Source organism: Oryzias latipes, chromosome 1, assembly GCF_053564925.1.
Source record: "Oryzias latipes strain Hd-rR chromosome 1, Olatipes_Hd-rR_3.1".
NCBI lineage: Eukaryota > Metazoa > Chordata > Actinopteri > Beloniformes > Adrianichthyidae > Oryzias > Oryzias latipes.
The window spans coordinates 33,836,911-33,862,307 of NC_136237.1; the positions used below are offsets into that span (position 1 = coordinate 33,836,911).

At 37.6% G+C, this 25,397-nt stretch overlaps 1 protein-coding gene across 3 annotated transcripts in view; it reads left to right on the forward strand.

Moving 5' to 3' along the window:
* The window catches only part of rhbdl3 (rhomboid, veinlet-like 3 (Drosophila)), a 52,735-nt gene that overhangs the window by 9,772 nt on the left and 17,566 nt on the right, over positions 1–25,397 (forward strand). For all 3 annotated transcript variants that reach the window (XM_023955471.2, XM_011473923.4, XM_078946291.1), the window contains one exon: positions 20,384–20,542. In XM_023955471.2, coding sequence (XP_023811239.1) covers positions 20,384–20,542 — 159 coding nt within the window. The remainder of the gene's footprint in view (positions 1–20,383; positions 20,543–25,397) is intronic.

A 25,397-nucleotide genomic window follows, 5' to 3' on the forward strand; every position in this document is an offset into this window, starting at 1 on the left:
TTTTTTACTGGATTTAGGATGAAATTCATTATGTTCTCTTCCAAATATTTTACTTTGATTATTTATAGGTAATTAGTTCTGCCAAACAAATATCATCAAAAATAATCTAAGATCTCTACAGACTACTAAAGTAGTTGACACTGACATTTCAGGGATCTGTGCAGGTAATTTTAGAGAGGTGTTTTATCAGGTACTCTACTTCTTTGCAAACCACCTCTATATGGTGCAAACATGAAATAATTTTTCAATTTCTCTGCCTTTATATGATAAAGGTCATGAAGGAAAGTATGGAAACTGCAAAGAAAGACATTTTTTTAAGGTTTTCTTTGTTTTCATGCATTTTATGCAATAAAAAGGAACCCAGCATTTTCTGCCTTGTTTCCACACAAACATAGATATGAGCATTTAAAAATAGCTAAAATCTATTTATTAAAACAAAGTATTTTACTCATTTCTTCTTTAACAATATGACAGTATCCAAGAGGTGTGATGTTGTAAACACAAGGAATTTTAGGTTATAAAGTCATAACTGTGAGGATTCTGTGCTTGGCTTTTTGTGGTGTGTTTCGGCATGTTCTGTTTTCCTAGTCAGTCTCACCAGGATCAGGTTGATCATCCACAGCTTGTCTTCATGTAGTTTATTACCCTCAATGCATATAAATGTCTTGTTTTCAGTTCCTCAATGTTGGATCATCGGTTTTTTTTATGCCATCGTTTTATCATGGTTTGATCATGTTTCAGTTTTTTTATTAAATGCTTTATTTTCTGTCTCCATGCCTGGTCTCCTGCATTTAGGGTGCTCCATCACAAGTTTCGGATAAAAACTTTAAAGTAATTTGCACTGAGAAAATTGGCATTTCTTAAAATTTAAAAAAAGTTTTGATTTGGATATATGGAGCTCCGCGGGATGACCTAGAGACTCTGTTTTACTGAGTTTCTCAACCTAGTGTCCAACTCTCTGTGATGATTTTCAGTCATCTAGGTCATGTATTTTTGGATTCTTTTCTGTTGGAATTTGAATCTTCCATCAGAAGTTAGATGTGAAGAAACTTCTCAGATGAACAGCGAAACATCTATGAATTTTCCGAGTCCAGTTGCCCTGAAGAACAGAATCTTGTGATCTCTATAGTTATGTTCTCACATACAGCTCCTAGAATAACCCTGCAAACCTCCTGGGACAATGATTCTGACTTTGGTCATGTCTTTGGTAGAGCAGGAGCCAAGGTTGCTGGTTCAGAAGCTTATTGGGCTTCATGAGACATTCTCAGTGAAACTGCCTTTGTAATAAGCCTTGTCTCCTCAAGGGGAACTGATGCTGTGACCAGATACAAAAAGGATTAGGTTAATCTAGCATTTCTACAGGAAAGTCTCCTCAAGTAAGCTTTTCTTTGAAAAGGCTGTAGGTAACAGTGTTTGCTTAAGCTCAAAACATGTTGGGGATGCAAATGATGGCTCTTCAGTCAAGGTCAGGAGGACTGAGTGATGTGCGTGTCTGTGATTTCTATGTGAAAGCTGAGGTCTTATCTTGCCGTTATCTGGAGTTTTCCTATGAATTTCATTTTGAGTCTGTCACCTTAACCACATCAGATTTTTTTTTACTTAGAAGGAGCTGATGATTAAAAAAATGTAGAACTTCTTAAAGGTGACATTTATCAGAATTTTAACAGGAAGAAAAATAGTTGCTAATTTTATAAAATAATTTGTATAAATGAGGTGATCTAAACATATTTTGCTGCTATTAGCATATTTACTTGACTGTAAGTTTAAATATTTAAGAGCTCAGACAGAGCTGATCTTTTTTTGTTAGTTTGTAAAATCCCACTTGGTGAAATGTATATATTACTTCAATTTTGAATTTAAATCCTTACTACTTTGATGTCCAAGTTTTGATTTTTATTCTGTTCTGCCCTTTTGATTGTTCTATGTTTTAATAAACATGGATTTGAAAAAAACTAAATAGATTTCCCATATTTATTGGCCAAAACGCAACTTTTACATAGGAATAATAAAACAAAACATGTTATATTTACATTTAAAGGGTGTTTGACAGATCCCAGGTGCTGTTTGCAGTTTTTTGTGCAGTAATTTTCAGCAAGCTGATGTCAAACACCCTTTCAGGGAATGTCACATAATTGACGTTGGAGTTGGAGTTCATTGTGCTAGGTCATGTTTAGCAATCATATCAAATGCACAGACACTAAATAAAGCAGACACTGGGTCACCTCTTCCAGTCAGTTGCATTAACATACACTGAACTGTGCTTGGGCACAAAACAAAGTAATTGCACTGGGTAAATGACTTTGAGGGGGTCAAATGCATTAAGTGTGTGACATGGTGCCTAGTGTGAAGAGGTTTTGTAAATTACAGGATGAGCATCTCTGCTGCCAGAATATGTATGTCATTGAACTCAGAAAGTTAAAAACAAATATTTTATTGATAAAATTGATTAAAAAAAGATATTTCAACTGATCATGAAGCTTATAGGGTTACTCACTTTTGTTGCTAGGGGTTTGGCCATTGATGCCTGTAGTACCAGTTATTTTGAAAAAATAAATAAAAGTACAATTCTCTACAAGATGAACACTGACGTGTCAAAGATTCATTTCTGCAGTGTTGTCCCATAAAAAGATATAAATAAATATCAAAAGAAATGTAAGGGGTGTACTCACTTTTGTGATATACTGTGCATTTGAGATCTAGAGAAGTACCCAGATTTTCACTTTCCTCCCTAAAAAGAGCAAAATTAAATTAAAAAAACAACTTTTCTTGGCATTCAATATTATTTTAATTTTTTCCTCCATAAACAACACAGAAAACGTCCTGTTTTTCTAAATCTGTAATAAACACTAAACATACCACCATCATAAAAACTAACAAACTGTAAACCAGTTTTTTGTCAAAACAGGTAATTTTGGAAATCTTTTCTCAAACAACAATTATGTTGCTGCAAGAAAAAAGTCCTGACTTACAAATCAAAAGAAGTCCATCTCAGTAAGTCTCTGGAAGGATAGGGTTCTCTCTCAATGCTCTCTAAGGATTATAGGAATAGGATTATAGGTAAAGTTTTTTTTTTCCTACTGTCAGGGAGGTGGAGATGCTGACTGGATGACTGCTTGATTGTTGCTCATTGACAAAATCTCTTGCTTGCTAAATTGCCTCCACAGAGCACAGCGAGTGAAATGTCAGCGGTATATAATGTGATTCTTTTTGTACAGGAGGTGCTCTTGTGGAGCACTGACAGTTTAAAAGGTACCACCTGGTCCAGATGGCAGGTTTGAAAATGCTTCAGAGGTTTTTAAGCTCCCCCTTCATCGTCCCCTTTCAGCTCCCCATTTTTTGTATCCTCTCTTTCTAGCAGCCCAACCTAGGGTCCATTTGCCTGCTATTAGAGATCATAAATCTCTATGCTGAATGGCGCAGTCATCAGTGGTGCAGGGATTTGATGGTATTGTGGGGGGATGACCTGAGGGCAGGCCTGTGGCAAAGGAAGAGACTGAATAGCAGAGAAAAGACAGTCAGGAGATGGCTCATTATACAAATGTTTCTCTTTGCCTTTTGTTGCTTTCTTTCACTTTGCGGCGGGCCGTTTAACTTGTGTAACATTGAAAGGGAGCTTTTTGAATAGTTTGGCCTTTTGGGTTGGAGGGTTGGTGCCTGGATGTTAGGAGCAGCTTTGAGGAGAAAAGGTCACCAGAGTCCATCTTTGTCCCTGTGCTGACCTGCCAGTGCCCCTACACAATGAACCCTCTCTGCTGTGTAGGATGTTGATTTTTGTGCCTCATTCTGTAAATAAGCATACATGTGTTTGTTGTTTAGGGTCACAGTTTTAGCCTACACTCTGCATAACCCCTTACTGTTTGTCGTTCATTTATTTGACTTGAGTCCCGTCTCTCTTCTTTTTAGTGTTTTTGTTTTATTGTATTTTCATACTTGCAACATTTTGGTGTGTACACTTCTACGAGCAGCTACAGGGGGTAAAGTGTTTATTTGAACACATGCTAGAATGCCTGCTGTGGGCTATTCAGCTGTCTGCTGCAATTCCCTCTCCTCCTGGAGATGCCCTGGGGACAGAACAGCTCAATGTCCGTCCTTTAGTCCTCCCCTCATTCCTCCTTCTGTTCCCCGTCTGGCACAATCAATCCATATATTGCGTCATAGCAGATGATTTTCAAAAGTAAAACTTTTTGTCATTAAAATTTTTTCTTTAGTAATTCAGTAACAAAAAAAAACCTTTACAGTTCCGTTTACATTTTAAGGCAGCCTTTAGCTCCATCTTACCACGACCTCCAGCTCTCACTGGGGCAGGTGTCAGCTGAGAGGAAAACAGCTGGAATGAGAATCAGAACCTTAAGTCAGCTGAAAGTAAGCTAAATGTATTTTTCAAGTTAGGATTGAGTTTCCGGCAAAAGTGAAGTTATTCAAGTGGAAGGCTAGAGCGTGAGCAATGAAACAGCGTAGCATCTTCGGGATTTTGTCATATGATCAAGAATGAGTCAAAAGCGAGGTCTGAAATAATACTTTTTCCAATCAAGCAATTCAACTAAAATGTCCCGGTCATGTGGAATTACAGGTAATAACAGTTCGAGCTATACTAACTTTTATCACAAATCTATGATATTCTCTCTATTAGGTTGCATGTAGCCTCCAGAATTCTTTTGAATTGCCATCCATTATTACAGGTTTATTTGATTTAAACATCTTGGCATTGCTGTCCTTGGTGTATTGATTACTTGGTTCCTCAAATTGGCAGAACTACCCACCGTCAAAGTGGTGTTGGTTGTATTTTAGAAATCTCTGTCTGGAGAAATTTTATTCCCGAAAGGAAATTTTCAAAAACTTTTTCAGCCAAAAATAACAGAGGAACCATGAGTGTGTGTGCAAATCAATGACTGTACTGTCCATGAGTATGCAGTTCTCTTGTATGATGCTGCGTAATTGATCCAGGGAGGAAAGCAGCTCCGGTGTGCTGTAAGTTAGCAAAGATGATGATCAGACTTAGACGGAACACACTCCCTTTATCTAGTTTAGAGATTATCTGTTACTTATAGATCTTTTATTTGTAGTATGCCTGAAGGCTCATCATGACATATAGGTAAAGTTTTATGTATATTCATGCTTAATTTAGATGACTAGAAGGAAGATAAAGATGCGCTAAATTAGCCTGAGACTTGGGTTTTCCAATACAATCTGGTTCATGACATGTTTCCTTCTTTAGTATCAGAAACATGCAGCGTTCACAGTGGGAGTAAGAGCTATTAGGGAATTAAATTTAATATCTGACATATCTACAGAAATCTGGTCCAATGTTTTGATGGATAAACCCACCAAAGGCATGTCCACAACGACCAGCGTTGCCTGGTTACTGGCCAGTTGGCAAGGGAACAGTGATGGGCTGTGCTAATTTCTGACAGCTTCAAATGTCTGAGTTTATGTAGGACTGCATGAAGGGATGAACGAGGGCATCCAACTCAGAAGCGTGATTTTATTTGCAGAGGAAGAATTCAGGACCATCTCAAGTTCATTTTTAGATTAGTATAAAATGTGGGTTGTTAATGCTGTTTAAAACTACTAACATGAGTTTTCTGCAGCTTTTAATATGTTTTTAAGGTCTACATAAGTGAAAACAAATTCTATTGTGTATAAATTCACTTTGGTTTGGTAATCGTAGTTAAAACTGTTTGTTTAATAGTGAAGCTTGACATGCCAGAAGATGAAATAGGAAAACCTAAGCTGTGAATAAGTTAAAAGAGTTGCTTTTAGAAGCGTACATGCATGTCCCACTGCAGACAACAGGCCCAGGAGAGATCACTTCACTGGCAAAGATAAGGAAATAAAAGGGAAAGGAGCACAGGCTGAGGGAACAAAATGAGAGGAAGATAGATGAGTCACTGCTGCAAGCATGGACTGCTGGTCAGCTCCCTCTGTGAGAGACGATATGCCTAATCTCAGGGAATATAGGCTTACAAAAGATGCCATGCAGCTGAGGTTTCATTTTATGCCAGCTGATATTGAGACTGTTACTCTGCAGAATCCTCAACTTAGATGATGGAAAGAAGCTTTATTTCTTGCATCATTCTTGATTCACACAGCTGAACTGAAAAAGTTTACATCATGAACATTTTTTTGTTGATTACAGTGTGTATTTATAAGTTTATGCAATAAAAAAATGACTGCCTACCATATTTATATATGGTGTTTAATTCCTATATTTTTTAGTGAAGAGGTTCTTTGAATTCTGTCTAAAAAACATCAAACAAAGAAAGAGCTTATAATTAAAAACTGCACAAAAATATTAAATATTAGTTCTATAAGTTAAACACGTATTTTATCTTTATTTGGAAAGATTGTTTAGTTTTCTGTTTTTCATTTCACTTAAAATAAATCCCCTCTTATAATTTAATTTTGTGTTAAAATTATGTTTTTTTGAGAATTCCTAAATTATGTTTTGTTTATATGTTTAATTTGAAGCGCTGTTTTAAAGTTTGGGAATATTTTGCTGCACATTACACAGATTTAGGCTACTTTTATTTCCAAAAATACACAAAAACAATTTTACACAAAGAAAAATCCATAACAGAGAGCAAATTATTGAACATTTTCTTTTCTTTATTTGAGATTACAAAGAGAAATTTACTCTGAATTTCAGTATCAGACCTACAGTGCTTTACTTGAGTGCTTCTTAGCCTTCCGTTCAAAGCAAGGTGAATTGGGTTTGCTCTGTGTTCTCTAGTAATCACTTGTTCACATGAAAAAACCCAGGGAATAACAAGTTCAGATGCTCCATTGGTGGAACACTTGCAATCTCAGTCTATCACCAGCTTCCATGTGGAAAAGCAGCTCATTTTTAAGCACAAGAATCAAGGCAAAGCAGCAAAGGTGGTGAGGAAATGTCAGAAGTGCTGTTTAATAAAGAGTGCCATAAAATAGCTGTGTCGTAGCAAACAGGGTTGCTGCTCAGCATGAAGATCTCGTTGCTGTGTTACTGCTGTGTCAGGCTTGTCTGACTATCTTTGTTGGTGTTCATAATATAGTTGTAATTATACTACGCAAGCAGTGGGGTTAGTGGCCCCTGAGAATACCCTGGTGACATTTTTCAGTACATTTAAATCAACCTTAAATTTTAATCTCTTTTATTTTATTTTTTCCTAAATATTGGCATTTATGTTTTAGGACGTATAAAGACTAAGTGAATTTCATCATTTTGTTTTCTTTTAGAAACTAACTAAGACTTTGGGTTTCAATGTAGAGCAGATATGATGAGGTCAGTGCAAAAGTGCAAATCACAACATTATAAAATTAAAAAGAAAAAAAAACTCCAATAGGAGCACAATACATCTTGTGATATGATGACTTTTGTAAAATAAAAAGGCTTGTTGAGGTCATCTCCACCCTGGTCTTTAAGCTGTACACTCAGCTTTTTTTTAGATGCAACCACTGAACTGGACCAAGTGTGACATCAACATCCACAGATAACAGTTTACTTTTGTCTTCAACCAAATGGAGTCACTTCAGGCCTTTTTATTCTTCTCACAATGCGGTCGTCACCATGTTGGAGCAAGACGACATCAGTGACTGCTCCGATTCAGTCTGAGTCAACGTTTCTATGGCAACCACTCTTGCCAATCAGAGGGGAGCTTGTTGGAAGTCCACACCCCTACCACTAAAAGCGGACTCTGGAGAATGTCTCAATCAAACATTCAGAACGTTCAATGTGGGAACCAAATGCAGTTTATGACTTGAATAACTTGCAATACATAAAAACATATATAATCACATCAGGATTAGCAAGAACATGCTAAAAACAGGTAGCAGAGCAGGAATGGTTATTCTGACAAATATAATAACTGTTTATTTCTCAATAGAATTCCATAGGGTTCTGGCTTCTTGGAACCAGTGGGTACTTCCTGTTTGAATGCGAGGAAGGGGGAGTCACGTGATTCCAGGATATGAAGAACAAAAAACTCCTGATCTAGAGTTGATCTGCAGCAGCTTTCATCTTTTGATTGCTTAGTGCAGAGAACACAACAAAAATTCATCAGTGTAATCTGTTTATTCCTCATTGAGACTGTTTTTAAACATTTAAGACAATTTGGCCTTTTTGGAATGATCTGGACTGACGTGGATGAAAAAAATTATTAGTTTTTTCTTTTTTTTGTGTAGTGCTTTGAGACAGCCTTGGCTGTGAATAAAAGAGTTTTTGACTTTTAATTAGTGCATTAATGCTACTTTCCAGATGCTTTAAGAATGTTTTTAAAAACCAAAAAACGGAGCCATGTAAATTCTTTGTCTGTCTGGAGAAAATAAAATATATATATAGGAAATAAAATTTTATTTTGATAACAGTCAAACTTTTATCTTAATTAACAGCTTTATAAAAAAATTACTCTAATGATGACTGATATGAAAACACTTTAAAATTAAATATCTATTTGTTATTTTCCCGTTAACATGGTTTGAATTTAGATGTTTAAAGTGAGCTTTTATTATAGAACAACATATAACATTTCATATGACCCCAGATTTAATGATGACTAATGTTTTTCCCAGAAAGGCCTATTTTTTAAATTTTACTTCCTGTTTTCATATCAGAAATTCTCTGTACCGGTAATTTTGTTAAAAAAAAAAGTATTTACATGTATTTCTGTTTTATATGAAGAAAAAAGTATCCCATTGCAGTAACATTTCCATCAAATAGTTAATTTGCATTTAATGTTGTTTGGGGGGCCCAAGTCTGGGTCTCCCTATGCTGGTCCTCAGCCCGGATAAAATACAGGGTTGTGTCAGGAAAGGCATCTCACGTAAGAATCATCGCCAAACCACCTGTACGAATCAGTGAAAGCTGTATCCCTGTGACGACCCCTGAAATGATATGCCAAAAGGCCAACAAAAACTATGAGGGCTCAAAGAAGACCGTTTGATTGGTTGGCCCTCACATATTTTCACCTCACCAAATCTGACCCTTTTGGAATTTTGGAAACCAAAAACAGAAGTTTTGATCCAAATTTGAAAGTAAAAGTTGATCCTCTTGTTTCCACTTTGCATCTCTCTTCAACCCCACTCCCTTTCCCAATCTGGACCCCTGAACTTTGAGCAGGGGTTGTTTATAGCTGCATTACCAGACACCGTTGTGGCATTTTGGGGGCTATTACAGGACTTGTCATTACATTAGTCATGTCTCTGAAGTGTGGCGATGTGGGCAGAGTGGTGGTTGGGCCGGCGGGGGCCGTGACATGCATGGCGAGCTGGTCTTTATGCGAGCCAGACGGCTGACCTTTTCCTGCAGCATCCTCCATGACAGGAGGGTTGATGTCTGAGTAATTAATGGTCTGAAACCATGGTGGCTTACCACATCCCTCCCTTCTGCAACATGTCACACTCTGCTGTCATCGTGTCACTGAGCTGCTGGGTGGCACCGGGGAAGGATTTCACTGGATGGAGCAAGAGGGTATTGGATTTGCCAATCTATGTTTCATTTTAAAGTCTACTCATAATTAGTCTAAGTTTTCCATTGAGACCTTTTGAAGGATTGTCAGCTTCACAGCCATTCTAGATGGCATCATTTCTTTTGCCTAATAATAGCTGGGATCAGCATCAGCAGACAGTAAAAGGAAAGAAACCCTCGGCTTGTACAGATACTGCCACATCATTTTCTTTTCATGCTGCCAAAATCCCTGCTTTTTTTCTCTTTGTAAATTTTTTTTTTTCTGTCTGACACAACAGTTAAGCAGCTTTCCTGTTTATTGACTGGTAGACCATCAACAAGTGTGGGATTGAGCTGTGAGCTGTCAGCACCAGGCTGCAGTAAAGACAGCATCTGTTTACATAAGAACGCCCGCCTCTTGAAGTTGTCTTATGAGTAAAAGTCATTACACCTACAAACTGTCATTGTGTAAAGATTCCCCAACTTTATTAAGATTATCTACTTTATAAGTAAACTCTATGTAAAAGTTGACAGAAAATTTGGGTGATTAAATATATTATTTTTTAGAACACATAGGTCTTCTAACTGCCTCCTTACAGGTAGAGAAGCTTGAGATATGTCTATGAAGACTCTCTGAGCTGTGCATTTAATCCAAAATGCACAGCGGGAATAAGCTATTGCTGCATTTTCTGCCCAAATCCTAAAAATGCTGAAAATGCACTTTTGCCCCCCAAACTGTGTGTCACATACTCAGTTTTGGAAAAATGGCATCCCTGAAAAGATGTTGTTTAATTTTTTTCATTGATGTGCTCCTTTTTCTTCCTTTCTAAAAACCAGATGATGGGAAACAATGTATCTGGACACCAAAATGCTTTCCATTAGGCTACAAGTTCAGCTCCTGTCTGGTCCTCCAACACATCATCACTTCCCACAATTATACACTTATCATTAGTGTACTTTAAAAATGAAATTCTTTGAATGAGCATAAAAGTTTTTACAGTTATCAAAATAAAACTGTACCTCAATTCATGACAACTTCACTGTGGTTAAACATCTGAATATTAGAAAATACATGTAAGCATGTAAACTAATTGTAGTTTTTTTTAGGTGTGGTAGTGCTGCATCTTCTTGATATGTTTTGGTCTTGTGAGGTGTTTGGAAACTTTAGCTTTGGATTTGATTTTTCTTTTTCTTTTTTTTGGGGTTAAATAGATCTAGATATTTAATGAAGTTGTGACAGCTGTTCTACAAATATCCCTAAAGTCCAGTGTCAGAACATTTGTGATTGTCAAATATTTTGGTATGTAAAATTTTTGTCACATCATTGAAAAATTTAAAGAATTGCTAACAAACCTGTTGTATATTAATCACAGCCACGTCTGTGCAAACTCAAGGCCAACTTACATGAAATTGACACAATGGATTACACTTAAAGCAGAAATTTTAAAAGGTCAAATAAGGATAACAGCAGTTTTGATTGCTAGAATAAATTAAAATCTCTGGAGAATGAATAAGTGTGTAAAAGCAAATACAAGACAATGTGGCTCTTTGTGTGGCCACGTTGTGTTTTGTTAAATATTTTGATGCTAGACCAAAAAAACAAACAACAAAAAGAAACCCATCCAACAACTATATTCTGGAGGTTGACACTGGTCACACTAATAATGAGTTAGGGGATGGAGAATGCCATGTATTGGCAGATTGTGCCCACAGAGGTTTTTAAATGTAATCACGGTTGCAAATTATTCACATTTAATTTGTGTTTGAGCAGTCAGATCTTTTGGAATGAAGTCACTGACCATGGAGGAAATTTGTGAACTTTCCTTTGCTTAAAAGGTTCAACATGGTGTAGTGGTTAACACTGTCACCTTTAATCAGCAAGGCTCTGGTTCAAGTGTCAGCTGGGTCTTTTAGATTAGATAGATTAAATTTGCTCTCATTGTCATTGTCCACTGTACAATGAAAGTGGAGCATCACCATTTCACTGCAAGAATAACAAAATAATGAAATATAAAATTAAATAAATCAGTATGTACAACATATACAAGTGTGCTTTCAGTTTTATTTATAAAGCCCAATATTATAACACAGTTGTCTCAACGAGCTTCACTAATTGTGCAAAACATAAAATCAGGTTTAAAATACAATGGTTGATTGCTGAACTAAATTAAACAAACTAACCTAACTGGGCCTCCCTGCCCTTAGAACCTCCTTCTCGGAGGGAAGGAGGATCATGCTCTTCCCATGTTTTAATGGGATTTGTCCAGCTTTGCTCCACAGTCCAAAAATATGTTTCATATGCTGTCTAGTGAGTCAGAATTGTCTTAGGAGTAAGTGTGCATGTGGCCCTATGATGAACTGACAAATGGATCAAGATGTAGCCCATCTTGGCTGAAGTAGCTGAGATAGGCCCCTATGATTCTGCACAAGACAAAGTGGGAATAGAAGGTGAACAGGTAGATGCTTAAAAGGTCTATTTTTCCATTTTGAGCTTTATCGGACTTTATTTAGACTCATGCTGACACCTCACTGATGCCAACTTGATAAGTTCTCAGTTATTTTCTTTTGTTTACCAACAAATTTTGTTCAGCGTGATGTCAACTGGTCATCACGCTCTCCTCCTTTCCTGCTGAATGTCTGCAAAGCTGTCATCTCCAGTCAGCCTGAACTAGTCCTCTGAATGGTGGCGAGTCTTGTCTCTGGCAGTTGATGAGCTCCAACACCACTTACAGTGGCCGCTGGCTCTGCTAATGCCCTCATTCAACTGCGTCTGCTGTTTTGACAAATGGATGTGTGAGGCAGAAGGAGAGAAAAAAAATGAACTGCCATGGAGGCGGGAATGATATTTCTCAAGACCCCCCGTTCCCCCTCCCCGGTATCAGGGGTACATGAAAAGCCTGATTAACATGAGAAGCCGTGTGTTTGTGTGTGTGAGAGTGCTTTTTTCTATTGCAGCCCCTGGTTTTGCCTGTCCTCCTTCAGCATAATTAGCAGGGAAAGTAATGAGCTTTAACAAGGCTGGCTTTTTATTAGAACTGCTAATTGCTCCCTGCCAAGTCAATACTGGGGAGGCGAGGGGAAGCAGACCGTATGGGTTCTTTTGTAATTGTGGACATAAACTAATGAGCCATAACAGCGAAACCACTTGCCTGGTATTGAGTGCGTCCTCTTCACGCTAAAACAACCCTGACCCACTACTTCAGGTTTCCTGCAGTGACTGGCATCAACTCCACTGGAGCAAATTCTTGCAGGTCATGCATTTTAGGATGTAATCTGGCTATTTGCAGAGCATTCAGATCTTTTTGATTTGTTCGTAAAGTAAAAAAAAAAAAACTTGTCCTGCAGAGTTGCATCACTATGGAATATAAACTTGATTTACTCATTTTACACACTTTTTTTTAAAACAGAAACAAGGTTTTCCAGTAGAATAATGTTACAATCATTTTTTTAAATTGTTTGATATCAATAATTCTCAAGATGCAACATCTTACGATTGCTCTGTTTTAAATAGGAATCCTCAAGTGCTTTGTGTATAAATTTCGATGAATCTCTTACTCAACTGTGTGCTCTTGAGCTTTTGAGCATTTATGCATCTCTGAGAGCGTCTACCATAAATGGTCAGGCCTAACTATTATTTCTCCTAACTTTGTTGTCTTTGCTTAGAGTTCAGACCGATCTTTGAAGATAAAAATCCCTCTGATCCCTATAATTTTTGACTGGCGCCAAGGCCGGATATAGAGATGTGCAAGTGAGAGCAATGTCCCCCCCCAAATGCCATGACCATCCCCTTAAATCAAAATTAAATAAAGAAATAAAAATTATTTCAAGCGAAAAAACAACAACAAAAAAATTCAAAAGCAAAAATAAAAAGAATCATTAGGATGGACAGATGGACAAATAGACAGACATAAAAAGAAAAAGATAGATGAATGCAGCCTCAACGGGGCACAAACTAGTAGGGGCTCGGAGAAAAATGAAACCCAAAACTTTGCTTGATAACCACAAAGCAGATTTGGCCTGGAGCCATTTTATACCAATGGACTTAGCAAAGACGGACGACATGACCTGGTCTACAAGGAGCTGCTGGTTATGTTCACAAGTCCTACAAACTGTAGATGCTGCTCACCACCTTGTTATTTTGAACAGAATTTTGCCTGATAGCCTTTGATGTGGCAACAGCTTAGAACCATCAGTGCTTTTACATCACAACCATTTTTTTAGATAGATCAACGCTGTTGCTTTGGAAATGAAAAACACAGATTTAAATAGGAATCCAAATAAAGCCAAGTTGCTTTGGTGTTACTTTTCAGTCCTTATAAAATAATATGCACTAAGACCATGTATGATGTTGTTAATAATAATTTATTTCAGACATATACTTTAAAAAGACAGATCGCACAAAATAAAAAGTAAAAGATACAATAAATATCTGAAAAAAAGCGAGAAGAAGCCGTACAAGAAGACCAATTCTATGAATACAATCAGTTCAGCCTCTATCTATAATAGTCCTTTTCCCTCTCTGATGAGGACACATTCAGTTTGATACCCATATACAAGCTTAAATACAAGTATAAATGGCATATACTTATATAGCGCTTTTCTACCTACAAGGCCCAAAGCGCTTTACAGTCACAGGCCCATTTACCCAGTCACACACACATTCACACACTCGCGCCAACCTGCGTAGTATCTTAGCTGTTCCTAGCACTGCGCTTTTCTGGACTGAGAGGTCTGAGGTCTTTCCAGGTATCTGTTGTAGCCACTCCTCCAGCTTGGGGGTTACTGCCCCGAGTGCTCTAATTACCTCAGGCACCACCGTCACCTTCACTTTCCAGGCTTTCTCCAGTTCTTCTCTGAGTCCCTGGTATTTCTCCAGTTTCTCATGTTCCTTCTTCCTGATGTTCCCATCGCTTGGCACTGCCACGGCCACCACAACGGCTTTCCTCTGTTCTTTATCCACCACTACAATGTCTGGTTGGTTCGCCATTACCATCCTATCAGTCTGGATCTGGAAGTCCCACAGGATCTTTGCCCTCTCATTCTCTACCACCTTCGGAGGTTTTTCCCATTTTGGTTTTTCCCATATATATATATATATATATATATATATATATATATATATATATATATATATATATATATATATATATATATATATATATATATATATATATATATATATATATATATTTATCTTTAAATAAATAACGTTGGTGTATTGTATGACAGAAAATTTTTGTGCTGGGACCTCAAGAATGGGAGAAGAGAACTGTGCAGCCAAATACTTATCAATTAAAGCAAAAAAGAAAGTTTCAGTTTTTTATGTGGTCTGACAAGTCCATGACACAGTACAGGTACAAGAATATTCATAATTAGTGGAAGGCACAGGAATGTTACGTAAGGGACAAGGCTGTGGCAGCCTGAACCGTCCAACACTTCGAAGGCCATTATCCCGCTTATGCCATGGTCATTTATACACAAAAAAAATATTCAACCGGTTTTTAGTACTTTATCCTTGTTATTTTCTTGGTTTAGATCGCTTCTTTCACAAAAAGCGGAGTATTTGTTCACGTTACCGCTCCAACCTCCGATCTCGACTGCAGCAGCAAAGGAAAGCGATGTGTTAAATTAAATAAAGCATCAGTTCCAAGAGAAAGTTCACCTCTTGCCGCTTGTTTTTGGCCAGATGATGAAGATAAAGTACACTTTAAAGAAGACAGCACAGGGATATAAAACATTTCAGCTATGAGTATGGAACTTCTTTTTTAGGCGTGCCGTCACTATGGTTTATCACTTTTTAATGCACACCCAGCAGCCAATCAGAATCAAAAACTCCACAGGAAGATAGTAAATAGCGTGATAAACCATTGAACTGCAGAAAAGAAGCTTGGGTTCCATGAAATGTCATTTTCAGTTTTGAATTACAAAGTTCAAACACCAAAGAGTTTAGGAAAGAGTTTTGGAGAGTTTCTGATTCTCACTACATCCTTTTAGAAACTGGATTCAACTTTGAGATGAAATCAATAAAAGGAAGCATAATGGTACATGAATGTTTGACCTTTAGAAAACAGACCGCATCACATAACAGCCAGTTTTCTCTGCTGTTTAACAGATCAAGCTGGGAGTCATTTTCAATCCACATCAAAATAGCTGCTCTGTAGTACATGCATTAAGACCGAGGTAGATTCAGATAGAAATTATTGTTTGACGACAATGTGCTTCTTACATAGCAGGTTTTTTTCAATCAGCCTTTCTTCTGTCTGTTGTTCTGCTCCAGTCTAGATTTAATCATAATTGTGACATCCCAAATAACTCCAGTCTTGCATATTTCAGTCTTGCTTCAATGTCGTTTCCTGGAGATTTACTGGGGGCTTCAGTTATACTTTTAAGTGTGTAACAGCGGACAGGAAAGGACAGTAATCTCTGTTCGTCATTGCCTCCCCATGAGACAGATCACACTGAATGCAGCTTAATGAATTTGTCGTGCTTGCTATTACATGAATTTTTAGAACTGGATCATTTTCGGTGGTAAAATTACATGACGTTATTGGAATGAAACACTCATTTCCTGCTTCGTCAGACGTGTTTAACCTGTTCAATCACTGTCAGGGTCACTGGGCTACTGGAGCCTATTCCAACCACTGTTGGGCAAAGACAGGGCGTCAGTCTGTCATAGGGCCACACAATCACATGCACACATTCACACCAAGAAACAATTTAGAATCTTCAATCAACCCTTGACACATGTTTTTTGGCTGTGGGAGGAAGCTGGAGGGCCAGAAGGAAACTCACGCATGCACAAGGAGAACATGCAAACTCTACACGGAAAGATCCCAGCCAGGATTTGAACCAGGGGCTTTGACATACAATAGGAACAAACCTATTCATGGCTTTGTAAAAGGCGTTCGCTAACAGGATCCTCCTGGTGGCCGTTTTCAAGTACTTTGTTGTTGTTTTGCTAAGTCCTATAATACGAAGCTTTATGAACTTGCTCATAAGATGCTTTGGAGATACTGTTCTGTTTAGAGAAACCGTTTCTTTTCTCCTGGCTCTTTATGCAAATGTAAACTCAGGAAACAGCTATGTTACTCACACGAACAGCAAACCCACTTCATCCTTAATATTCAGCTTCATGAAAATGAGGCTGAAGACAAAAACCCTTGCATTGTGTCCAATCTGCACCCCCATCCTTTACCAACCCCCCCTCACACATACCACACCACAACCACCTTCTGCTGTTTTTCTCCTCAGCACTGATAGGCTGCTTAGAAGGCTTTAGTATCCTTCTGCCTGTGGATGCTGTATGGCTTTGTGTCAGGATTTGTGTGTCCATGTGTGTATGCTCGTTTTAATCTGAGGGATTTGTCTTGATGTTTGTTTGCAAAGAAGTGGAGGAGACATAAAAAAAAATTTGTTGGGAAAAACTTCCTAAATTGTGAATCGGTTGAATGTTTGAAGAGTAAAAAAGATACATTTCTTAAAGTCATGTCATCCCATAGTACTTGCATTTCATTTTAAGACCCACTGCAAATTAAAATTGTGTTTTTGGTGTTTTTAACATGTTCTTGCACCATTTTTCTCATGAGGGAGGAAATATATAAAGAAAATGTTTAAAATTCATTTTCAGAGTATTTCTTTATTCAATAATTCAGGAGCAGACAGAAAAAAAGTTGTAAAAAGGTTGTAGCTGCGATATGGGTGTTAAAATTGGGGGGTCACAAGCTCACTGTTCTGCTCCATTCTGATGCATCCACTTGTAGACGACTAGATCTGGGTACGACTTTGTTTTCTTCGTCTGAGCTGGTATCTGGCTCAAAACTGTACAGCTGGATAGCTCCTATATTGCTCACCATTTTTGATGCACCAATAATGTTGGGATGGGGTTGTAAGTGTCACGGTTTTAGGTTCTTTGCCTTTATGTTCTAGTTGTTTTATGTTCGGGCCTGTTTGAGTTACTTCCTGTTTTATTTTGTAGCATTTCCTGTTTTGTTGTTGTCTCAAGTTTTAACTTTCCCCATCAGTCCTGAGTGTTTCCACCTGTGTCTTGTTCCCTTGTATGTATTTAAGTCTTGTCTTTCCCTTCCTCCTGTGCTGGTCCATATTGTGCTGTTCCCTGGTTTCAAGCGTTGTGTATTTTCAAGTTTCGAGTTTCTAGCCTGCTAAGCAGTGGATTTTGGTTTGTAGTCATTTGTTATTATTAAAGCCCCGTTCCCCTGCAACCTCCTGCCTCCTCTCCTCTCTGCGCCTGGGTACTCCCTCTTCCTCTCCCCGTAACAGTAAGTTAGAGGAAGAGAGTTTAAATGAAGGGATAAGGTGAACTATGTCTTAAAAAACGACAGGTTTTCAGATTTTGGCTAAAAACAACATAATTTAAAGACCTCTTTGAAAAAATATCAAAAGATGATTGTAGTGTGACTTCAATAAACTTTTTCTGTTTTTTGTTATAAGCAACTTTTTCAGTCATTTTGATTTGTGATGAGTCTGAAGGGGCTGTACTTTGAGAGAGCTGTCTCTTTATCTCGTGTAAATGAAGTCACATCAGAAGGAAACTTTCTCCATGCAGGACAGAAGCGTCCGGCTGAACCTTGCAGGAAATTGCCATCAGAGGCCCATTGTTGAGCGCATGCAGCCCTCTCTGCATCTCCAGCCCGGCAGCCGGCCTGTTGACTTCTGAGAGTGTTCACTCAGCTATGAAGCCTGCAAAGTGGAGTGAGGAGATGGGGGTGGGAGCATTTATACGTGTGGGGCAAATAATTTAGGGCTGTCTGCGTCTGTGAGTGACGTGCAAAGAGGGAACAGTCACAATCACTGAACTCTCTTTTACAACTGATGCAGGAAAAGTCAGGAGGGAAAGTGACAGATGTGTGTGTGTGTGTGTGTGTGTGTGTGTGTGGGTGTGGGGGGGGTATGTAGCTGGCATGTGGTGATGATCTTGGATTGAACCATAATCCTTTAGTCCTGGTTGGAAATCAGGTTGCACAGTATGGGACAAACAATGTGAGCAAGCTGCACACTGAGCATGTTACCCCCTCATACACTGATGTTTTTAACTGATGGGACTTCAACATGACAAAATGCCCTCGGCTGAAACCAGTTGATCTGCTGCAAGGAAAGGTTGGTTGTCTTTTTTGTAGACTGCAGGATACATTTCCACAAGGAAATGTCTTATATCTCTATCTTGGGTGCATTTGGATAAAACATGTGCTTGTTGGATTACAAATCACTCAACAGCTCATTGTTTCAGAGGACTGTAGTGTTACTTTCGAATTTCAGCGCATTTTTTCAACACTGAAACCTTTTGTTACATTAGAAAATACTGTATAGATACTATTTCCTTTAAATAAGTTAATACTCTTGTGAGGTTGATTTATAGTTTTATAGTTTATAGTTTTTTTGTTCCATATTTTCACAAAAATATATAAATTAATCTACTGGTCTTTTATACCATTACTAAAAAAAACAAATACCGGTACATAAAACATTTAGATTTCAGTGAAAAGATGTAAATACAGCCATGAATTTGTATTCACAAGTTTTATGTGAAAGTTTATTTCTTGAGTCACTAATATGTTCAAGTTCCACTCTTATCATGTTTGGATCTATTGTAAAAGGGTTCTTAGTAATTATGATGATCACATCTCCTGATTCACAATGATTTAAATAAAGAAATACGTTTAGGTTACATTTTCTTAATACATTTCGTCTATACACGTTTAAAACGCCAAAGACACAATTTCCATTGCCATGCTCCAGTCACAGCGGACAAATTAATTTCATCCTCCACAAAAATGGTCAAACGAAAGATGAACAACAGAAGTTTTCAAGACAGGTGGGAGGCAGATATCTGTTCACAAATATAAAGGACAGACCTGTTTGTCTTGTGTGCTGAGCTAACATGGCTGTAACGAAAGAATATAACACTATACAAAAATATTAAACATTACATATCAGTTGCAGTTAATTTTTCAATAAATATTGAGTTTGGCCTGTGCTTAATTTTGGCCCACTTTGAATTTGAGTTTGACCCCCCTGGTCTAGGGTGTACCCGCCTCCGTAGCCGGGACGGATACCGTTGGGCAATTTGGTACCAGATCGCGCCAGACCTTCACACCGCACCCGCTGCTCAAATTGCACTGAAGGACCTCAGATCACGTCTGTACCACTGACCTAACACTGAAACTGGCCGCCTCTGCTGGGTAAATCATGTTCGATTTGAACCCATCTTAAACGTTACCCGTAATCCTAAATTTAACCATTACTTAGGTTCTGTATGGCCAAGAAAAAAGTTCGGCACTGGCAAATAGTCACTTTCTTAATGGCATTTGTTACGTCCACAAACGTACAGGTCTAGGGATAGAGTGTGCGCAACATAAACACACACAATGTAGGACTTTATTGAACATGGGGGGGGGGGGGGGGACTAAAGTTGGGCCAAAGGACTGAAATAAATAGAACAAAACCCAGCCTGGCTATCAGAGCTCTAAAACAAGAAAACAAAAGTCTCTCTGACTTATAAAGAGGTGATAAAACATACAAGGGGTAGCACCAACCAACTTACCTAGTGTGTCTAACAGAAAGCAAGCTACGTGAGATGTACGTGTGATCCAGAAGGAGATCTCCCCTCAAGTGATTCCCAGGAACTCATATGCAAGCCTGGTGGCTGACTCTGGGGCCTGATTCCACAGCTCGTCAGGTCTCCACCAGGTGTCTTCACTCAGCACTTGAAGCACATGCAGAGGAAGGAAACAAAAGAAAGACAATGAGAAACCCCTGCATGTAACAGCATTTCATTTTATTTGCTGTGCAAGTAAATTAAACAATTGTCACCGTTTCTGAGACTGTCAGTCTGTGTCGTTTGCGAAATATGGCTTTTTACATATTTAGTTTGTGGAATTTTGGTCATAAACTTCATAATCACAATTGGATCATATTGTGTTTTTGCCTCTTTCTGTTCACTTGCAGTACGATCCGGATAATTCTGGCTTTATCAGCACAGAGCGTTTCAAGGACTTGCTGGAAACCCACGGCTCTGAGCTTGACCCTCACAAACTGGAGGTCTTGCTGGCGCTTGCAGATGGAAACGCAGATGGAAAGATCTGCTACCAGGACTTTGTCAATCTGGTGAGGCATTTTGTTTTATGAACTTTGATGATGATCTCTCACTCTCTCTGTATAGTAATGCAGTCATGGTAATACCCACATGCTGTTAATATTGCACATATTCTTGTGAACCATAGAGAACACGAAATAGATATTGACGAGAAGAGCCATTAGAATATCAAACAAGTTCTGCATGATCTTTGTGAGAAACTTCCTACATATCATGCATTCTTTTGTCTTAATTTCCCATTTTTTGTTAAACGGCAAAAATTTTCAGTTTATGATTCTACTTGATATGCCTCTTGCCCCACTTTTATTTTTACATTCATTCTGGAGCTTATTGTCCACACTCAAACCCCTTCATCTGCACTTGTTGCCTCTTGGCCTTTTGTGTTTCCTTTCATCTATTGTCTCACTCCTGTTCCTCGTGGGAAGTGAGACCCGGGACAGTGTGCAGAGGTCTAAGATTAGGAGTTATTCTGTGGTTAACAATAACTACTGGGTGGCTGAGGGATTGGGTGGAGGGGGTGAGCAGATCTGTCCGGACTGTGGAGAATTCATTGTGTGAGTCCCCCTCTCTCTGTATCTGTTGTTCTTTGGAGCTTTGTCTGATACAGTGGGCGAAGAATGAGGCTTGTAAAAGGCTCATAAAGAGCTGGAAAAAAAGCAATAAAGGACTTTTTGTGGCTTCTGTCCCTCTTCGTGTCATGTGAAATTCTACTGGTCCTGATATAATGCTGGAAGTGGAACAGAAAGGGATGACGTGTGCATCATTGAGCTTTATTTGACCCAAAATCTCAACTGTTTAAAACAGTATTTATACACTTTTTAAAGAAACATTAATAATCAATGCAAATATGTTATTGTTCACAGTTTACCTATTTTGTTTTTTTTAAGAATTCAAGAAATACCATGTTTTCAATTAGAAAACATGGGGCTGAGTCACATACGGTATATTTTCTAGTTTTACCAACCCTTAATCCGGAAAGGCTTGACTGTATCAAAAATTACTCATTCAGATTTTGCTCTCCGACTGTATAAATTTGCCTTTTCATAAAAATTTCAATTAAATAAAGATGGACAAAAGATTTGGTCACATGATGCTTGGAGTCAATTTTAAGCCTGATTTATTATTGTTATTGTGTTTTAGATCTGCTGTCATCCTTATTTTATCATAATATTAGGTCAGGGAATTAAACCCTGTCTATCTGAAACTAGGTAACTCGATACCCTGACAGGTGATGGATTGTGTCAAATAAAGGAGCTGCAAAACTGAGAATTCGATGGTCCCTTTTTTATTTTTATTTATGACTCTATTTGTGGACAGTTTAGAGTTTATTCACAAAATGATGAGTTTCATAAGAATTTCTTCTCCCACAGCTGTCATGGATGTAAAATCTAAAAAATAAAGACAAAGTAGGTCTTTGGAAACCCACCGAAATGTTTTGTTTTCTTTGTAAAGTTGGATGATTTAACATTGAATTATACAGGGAATAACCAGCTTGTGTGATAAGTCCTTTGTTAATTGATCTATACTTTGACATTAAAATAAGTGAGCTGTCATCTGTCGACTAACAAGGGGAGGAACTCAACAATAGCCAAAAAGTAGCTTAAAAAAGTTTAATAGTAAAAAGTCACCACATAAAGTAGAGGAACTACAAAAGTTCAAATTACAAACCACAGAAAGTCTCAAAGATGAACAGCACTAGAAACAGGACAAGAGAAACACTGAGAAAAAGCAAATGAAGACTTGGGCTGTGTCCAAATTCACTCACTGATCACACAGTGTTCACACATACAGTGTGGGATTATCCAGTGCAGAGGATTTTAATGCAATTCCGATTGGTGCTCTTGACTATTTTTTCTAAATGCTGAATATGAGGTCAGTCGTTTGTTGAAGTAAAACCTTAATAAATATGAACATTTTACAAAACTATTTATGAATCAGCTTTGTTCTGATGATAAAAAAACAGAGGATTTAAAAAATAAATTTAAGGACTCACAAAGGACAAAGTGTTCAAGCACAGGGCATTGTGGTCTAGATTCAACAAGCCAGTTGAGCATCAATGCACAATGGCTTTTTTCAGGGAAAATTCCAAGGTACTGGATTATGGAATTGTACATTCAGACACCCCAAACAGGAGCCAGTTCAAATTTTATAGTAAAAAGGGACGGAAATGCATAGTTATTCCAAAAAATAACAAATATTTGAAATGTGTGGTTTATAATGGAAAAATCTGTTCTTAAATATTTTTAAAAGTCAATTTAATTTCTGATGGTTTAAATAGAAGTTATTGTGGACCTATCAGTCAATACTAATAGACTAAATATCTCTTGTCTTAGTGTTAGCTACAGTTGTGTTTCTTTTTTTCTGAGCACACACTGTCTGATCTGCTGTGATTTTTCTTTTTAAATTTCATTCTTAAACTTGTTTTTTCTTTTTTGCACGGGAGCTTACCTCTTTCTCCCATTTCTTACGTGACGATACACTGCCTTTTTTTCTTTTCTTGCCTCCTTCTGTTCTTATATTCAAGGTATCTTACACATATCACCATGACATGTTGTTTTCTCATGACTGCCTCTGTGTGACACTGGGCCATAACTCCTTTAGATCTCCAGAAATATCTACAGACACATTCCCATATTCTATTTCTGTCACAGTTATTAGTAGGAGAGCCCAAAATATACAGGAGCACAAGACAGTGGTGGGTGAGAAAAGTCAGAAAATGGCGAAAGTGAGCTATCAAGCAGGAGATCCAAACTTAGGAAACTGACAGAAAATGGATCTGGCAGAAGACAGATGGACCTGATGATATTGTAGATCAACAGAAGCCAAGCATTTATGACCACTTAGAACAATTAAAAGGATGTGAAATAATGTGATAACTATAGAAAGGACTGCTTCCCATAAGGTTTCTGACCTTTGACCCCTTTTTCTTTATTTGAAATTTCATTAAAAAAATATGTGCACCAAATTAGCACTTCGTTTTTCATTGTCTTGGCCAGACAAGCTGGAAGCTTTTAAGAACAGTAACATTCAGTTACAAATTGTGTGTTACAAAAGTAACACACAATTTCCTGACAGAGGTCTGCTTGTAAAAGAATCAGCTTCCTTCATCTAAGCCTGTCTTCTGCATCCTCTCCTCTAACACCAGCTACATTCATGTCCTCGTTTACTGCATCCATGAACCATGAACCTCCTCTTTGGTCTTCCTCTAGACCTTTTGCCGGGCAGGTCTAGACTCAGCATACTTATACCGATATATTAACTGTCTCTCCTTTGGACATGTCAGAACCATTTTAGTCTGGCATCTTTGACTTTATCTCCCAAGTCTCCAACTTGAGCTTTCCCTCTGATGTACTCATTCCTGATTCTATACATCCTGGTCGCTCCGAAGGAAAACCTCAGCATCTACATCTCAGCTCAGGTGTGGCCTTTTAAAAGTCAGCGTCTGGCTACAAGGTTATATGTTGAGTTTTTTCGTGACTAAAAAGATGCATAAGCTGCAGCAAATGTGTAAAAAACAATTCTTCTTTTTTGTAATTTAATTTAATTTGAGTCAAAACCATGTTCTGATTGATTGGTCCAACTGGCTGTTTTCACTGAAAGAGCAACGTGAAGTTAGAAAACAACTTATTTATTTATTTATTTATTAAACTTTTAAGGTATTTTTTGGCTTTTGTGGTTTATTGTTTATATATTTGAACCCTTTCTTTAACTGTATTTGTCTTTAAATATATCAAAGTTCTGTGAAAACATGAAATAATGCACCTCTTTGTTTTCTTGTACTATATTTACTGTTTTATTATATTTATTTAGCATGAAGCTTTTTGTGATTATAGTTTGTAAATTCACTTATTAGTGGGCTTCACCCTGTTGGCAAAAATGTATAAAAATAAATAGATTTCTGCCTTTAATATATGCAGTGTCCCTTCAAAGTATTAGCAAGTATTAGCATTTCTTTCAATTTCTATCTTTTACGGGTGTTGCTTCTAATCTATAGGGTTTTTATGACTTTTTATTATTTTAACCTATGTTTTATGTCAGGTCCGTTGTGTTTTACAGCATGTCAATGAAAGGTGTGTTATAAATAAAGTTATTGATTGATTGTGGATGGTAAAAATATCAAACATCTCCAAAGTACCTTTTAAGTGTTTAATGCATTTATGTTTGTTTTTTACTTTGTAAATTAGTGTAACCAAGCACACATCAGACAATCTTTTTTGAAAAACCATGACAAATTTATTTCTAATTAGGAAACTAGGTTTTGTTATATCAAAGCATTAACGCAGACATTTCTTTTTCTGTTAAGATCAAGGTTGATGTCAAGACCATTATTCATCTTTTTAATGGTTTTTACAGCAGTATGATGCATTATTAGATGCATTATTATCAAATTCTTGCATCCCATGTAAGATTTTATGAACTTCTGTGCCAGTATTTAATATCAGAAAGGAAATGTGTTAGATTTAATTGACCTGGTCACAGGAACACAGCCTCTACCATGGAGACCAGATTTTTACCTGGCAGCCCATCCATCACTTTTTGGCCGGTTTGGCTCATGAATGAACTATGGCCTCGCTTTTCTCTGCTTTTTTATTGCTGCTGGAAAATTTGATTTCCTGTCAGCCTCAGTTGGTGGAGCCGCTGTTCCAGTTTAACTTAATTTTGGTTAGGTTTGATTACATTTTACTTCTCAGGCACCTACATACTGTTGGTAATCTGGATTTGAACATTCACCTTCTCTGTCATGGCTGTCAGGTGAAGATGTCAGTCTATTAAGGGGCAGAAGAAAATGACAAACACACTGATTCTGTTTCCTGTAATATGTTATATTTACCTAAAATATGTTTCAGGAACAGTTTAGCTCTTTAT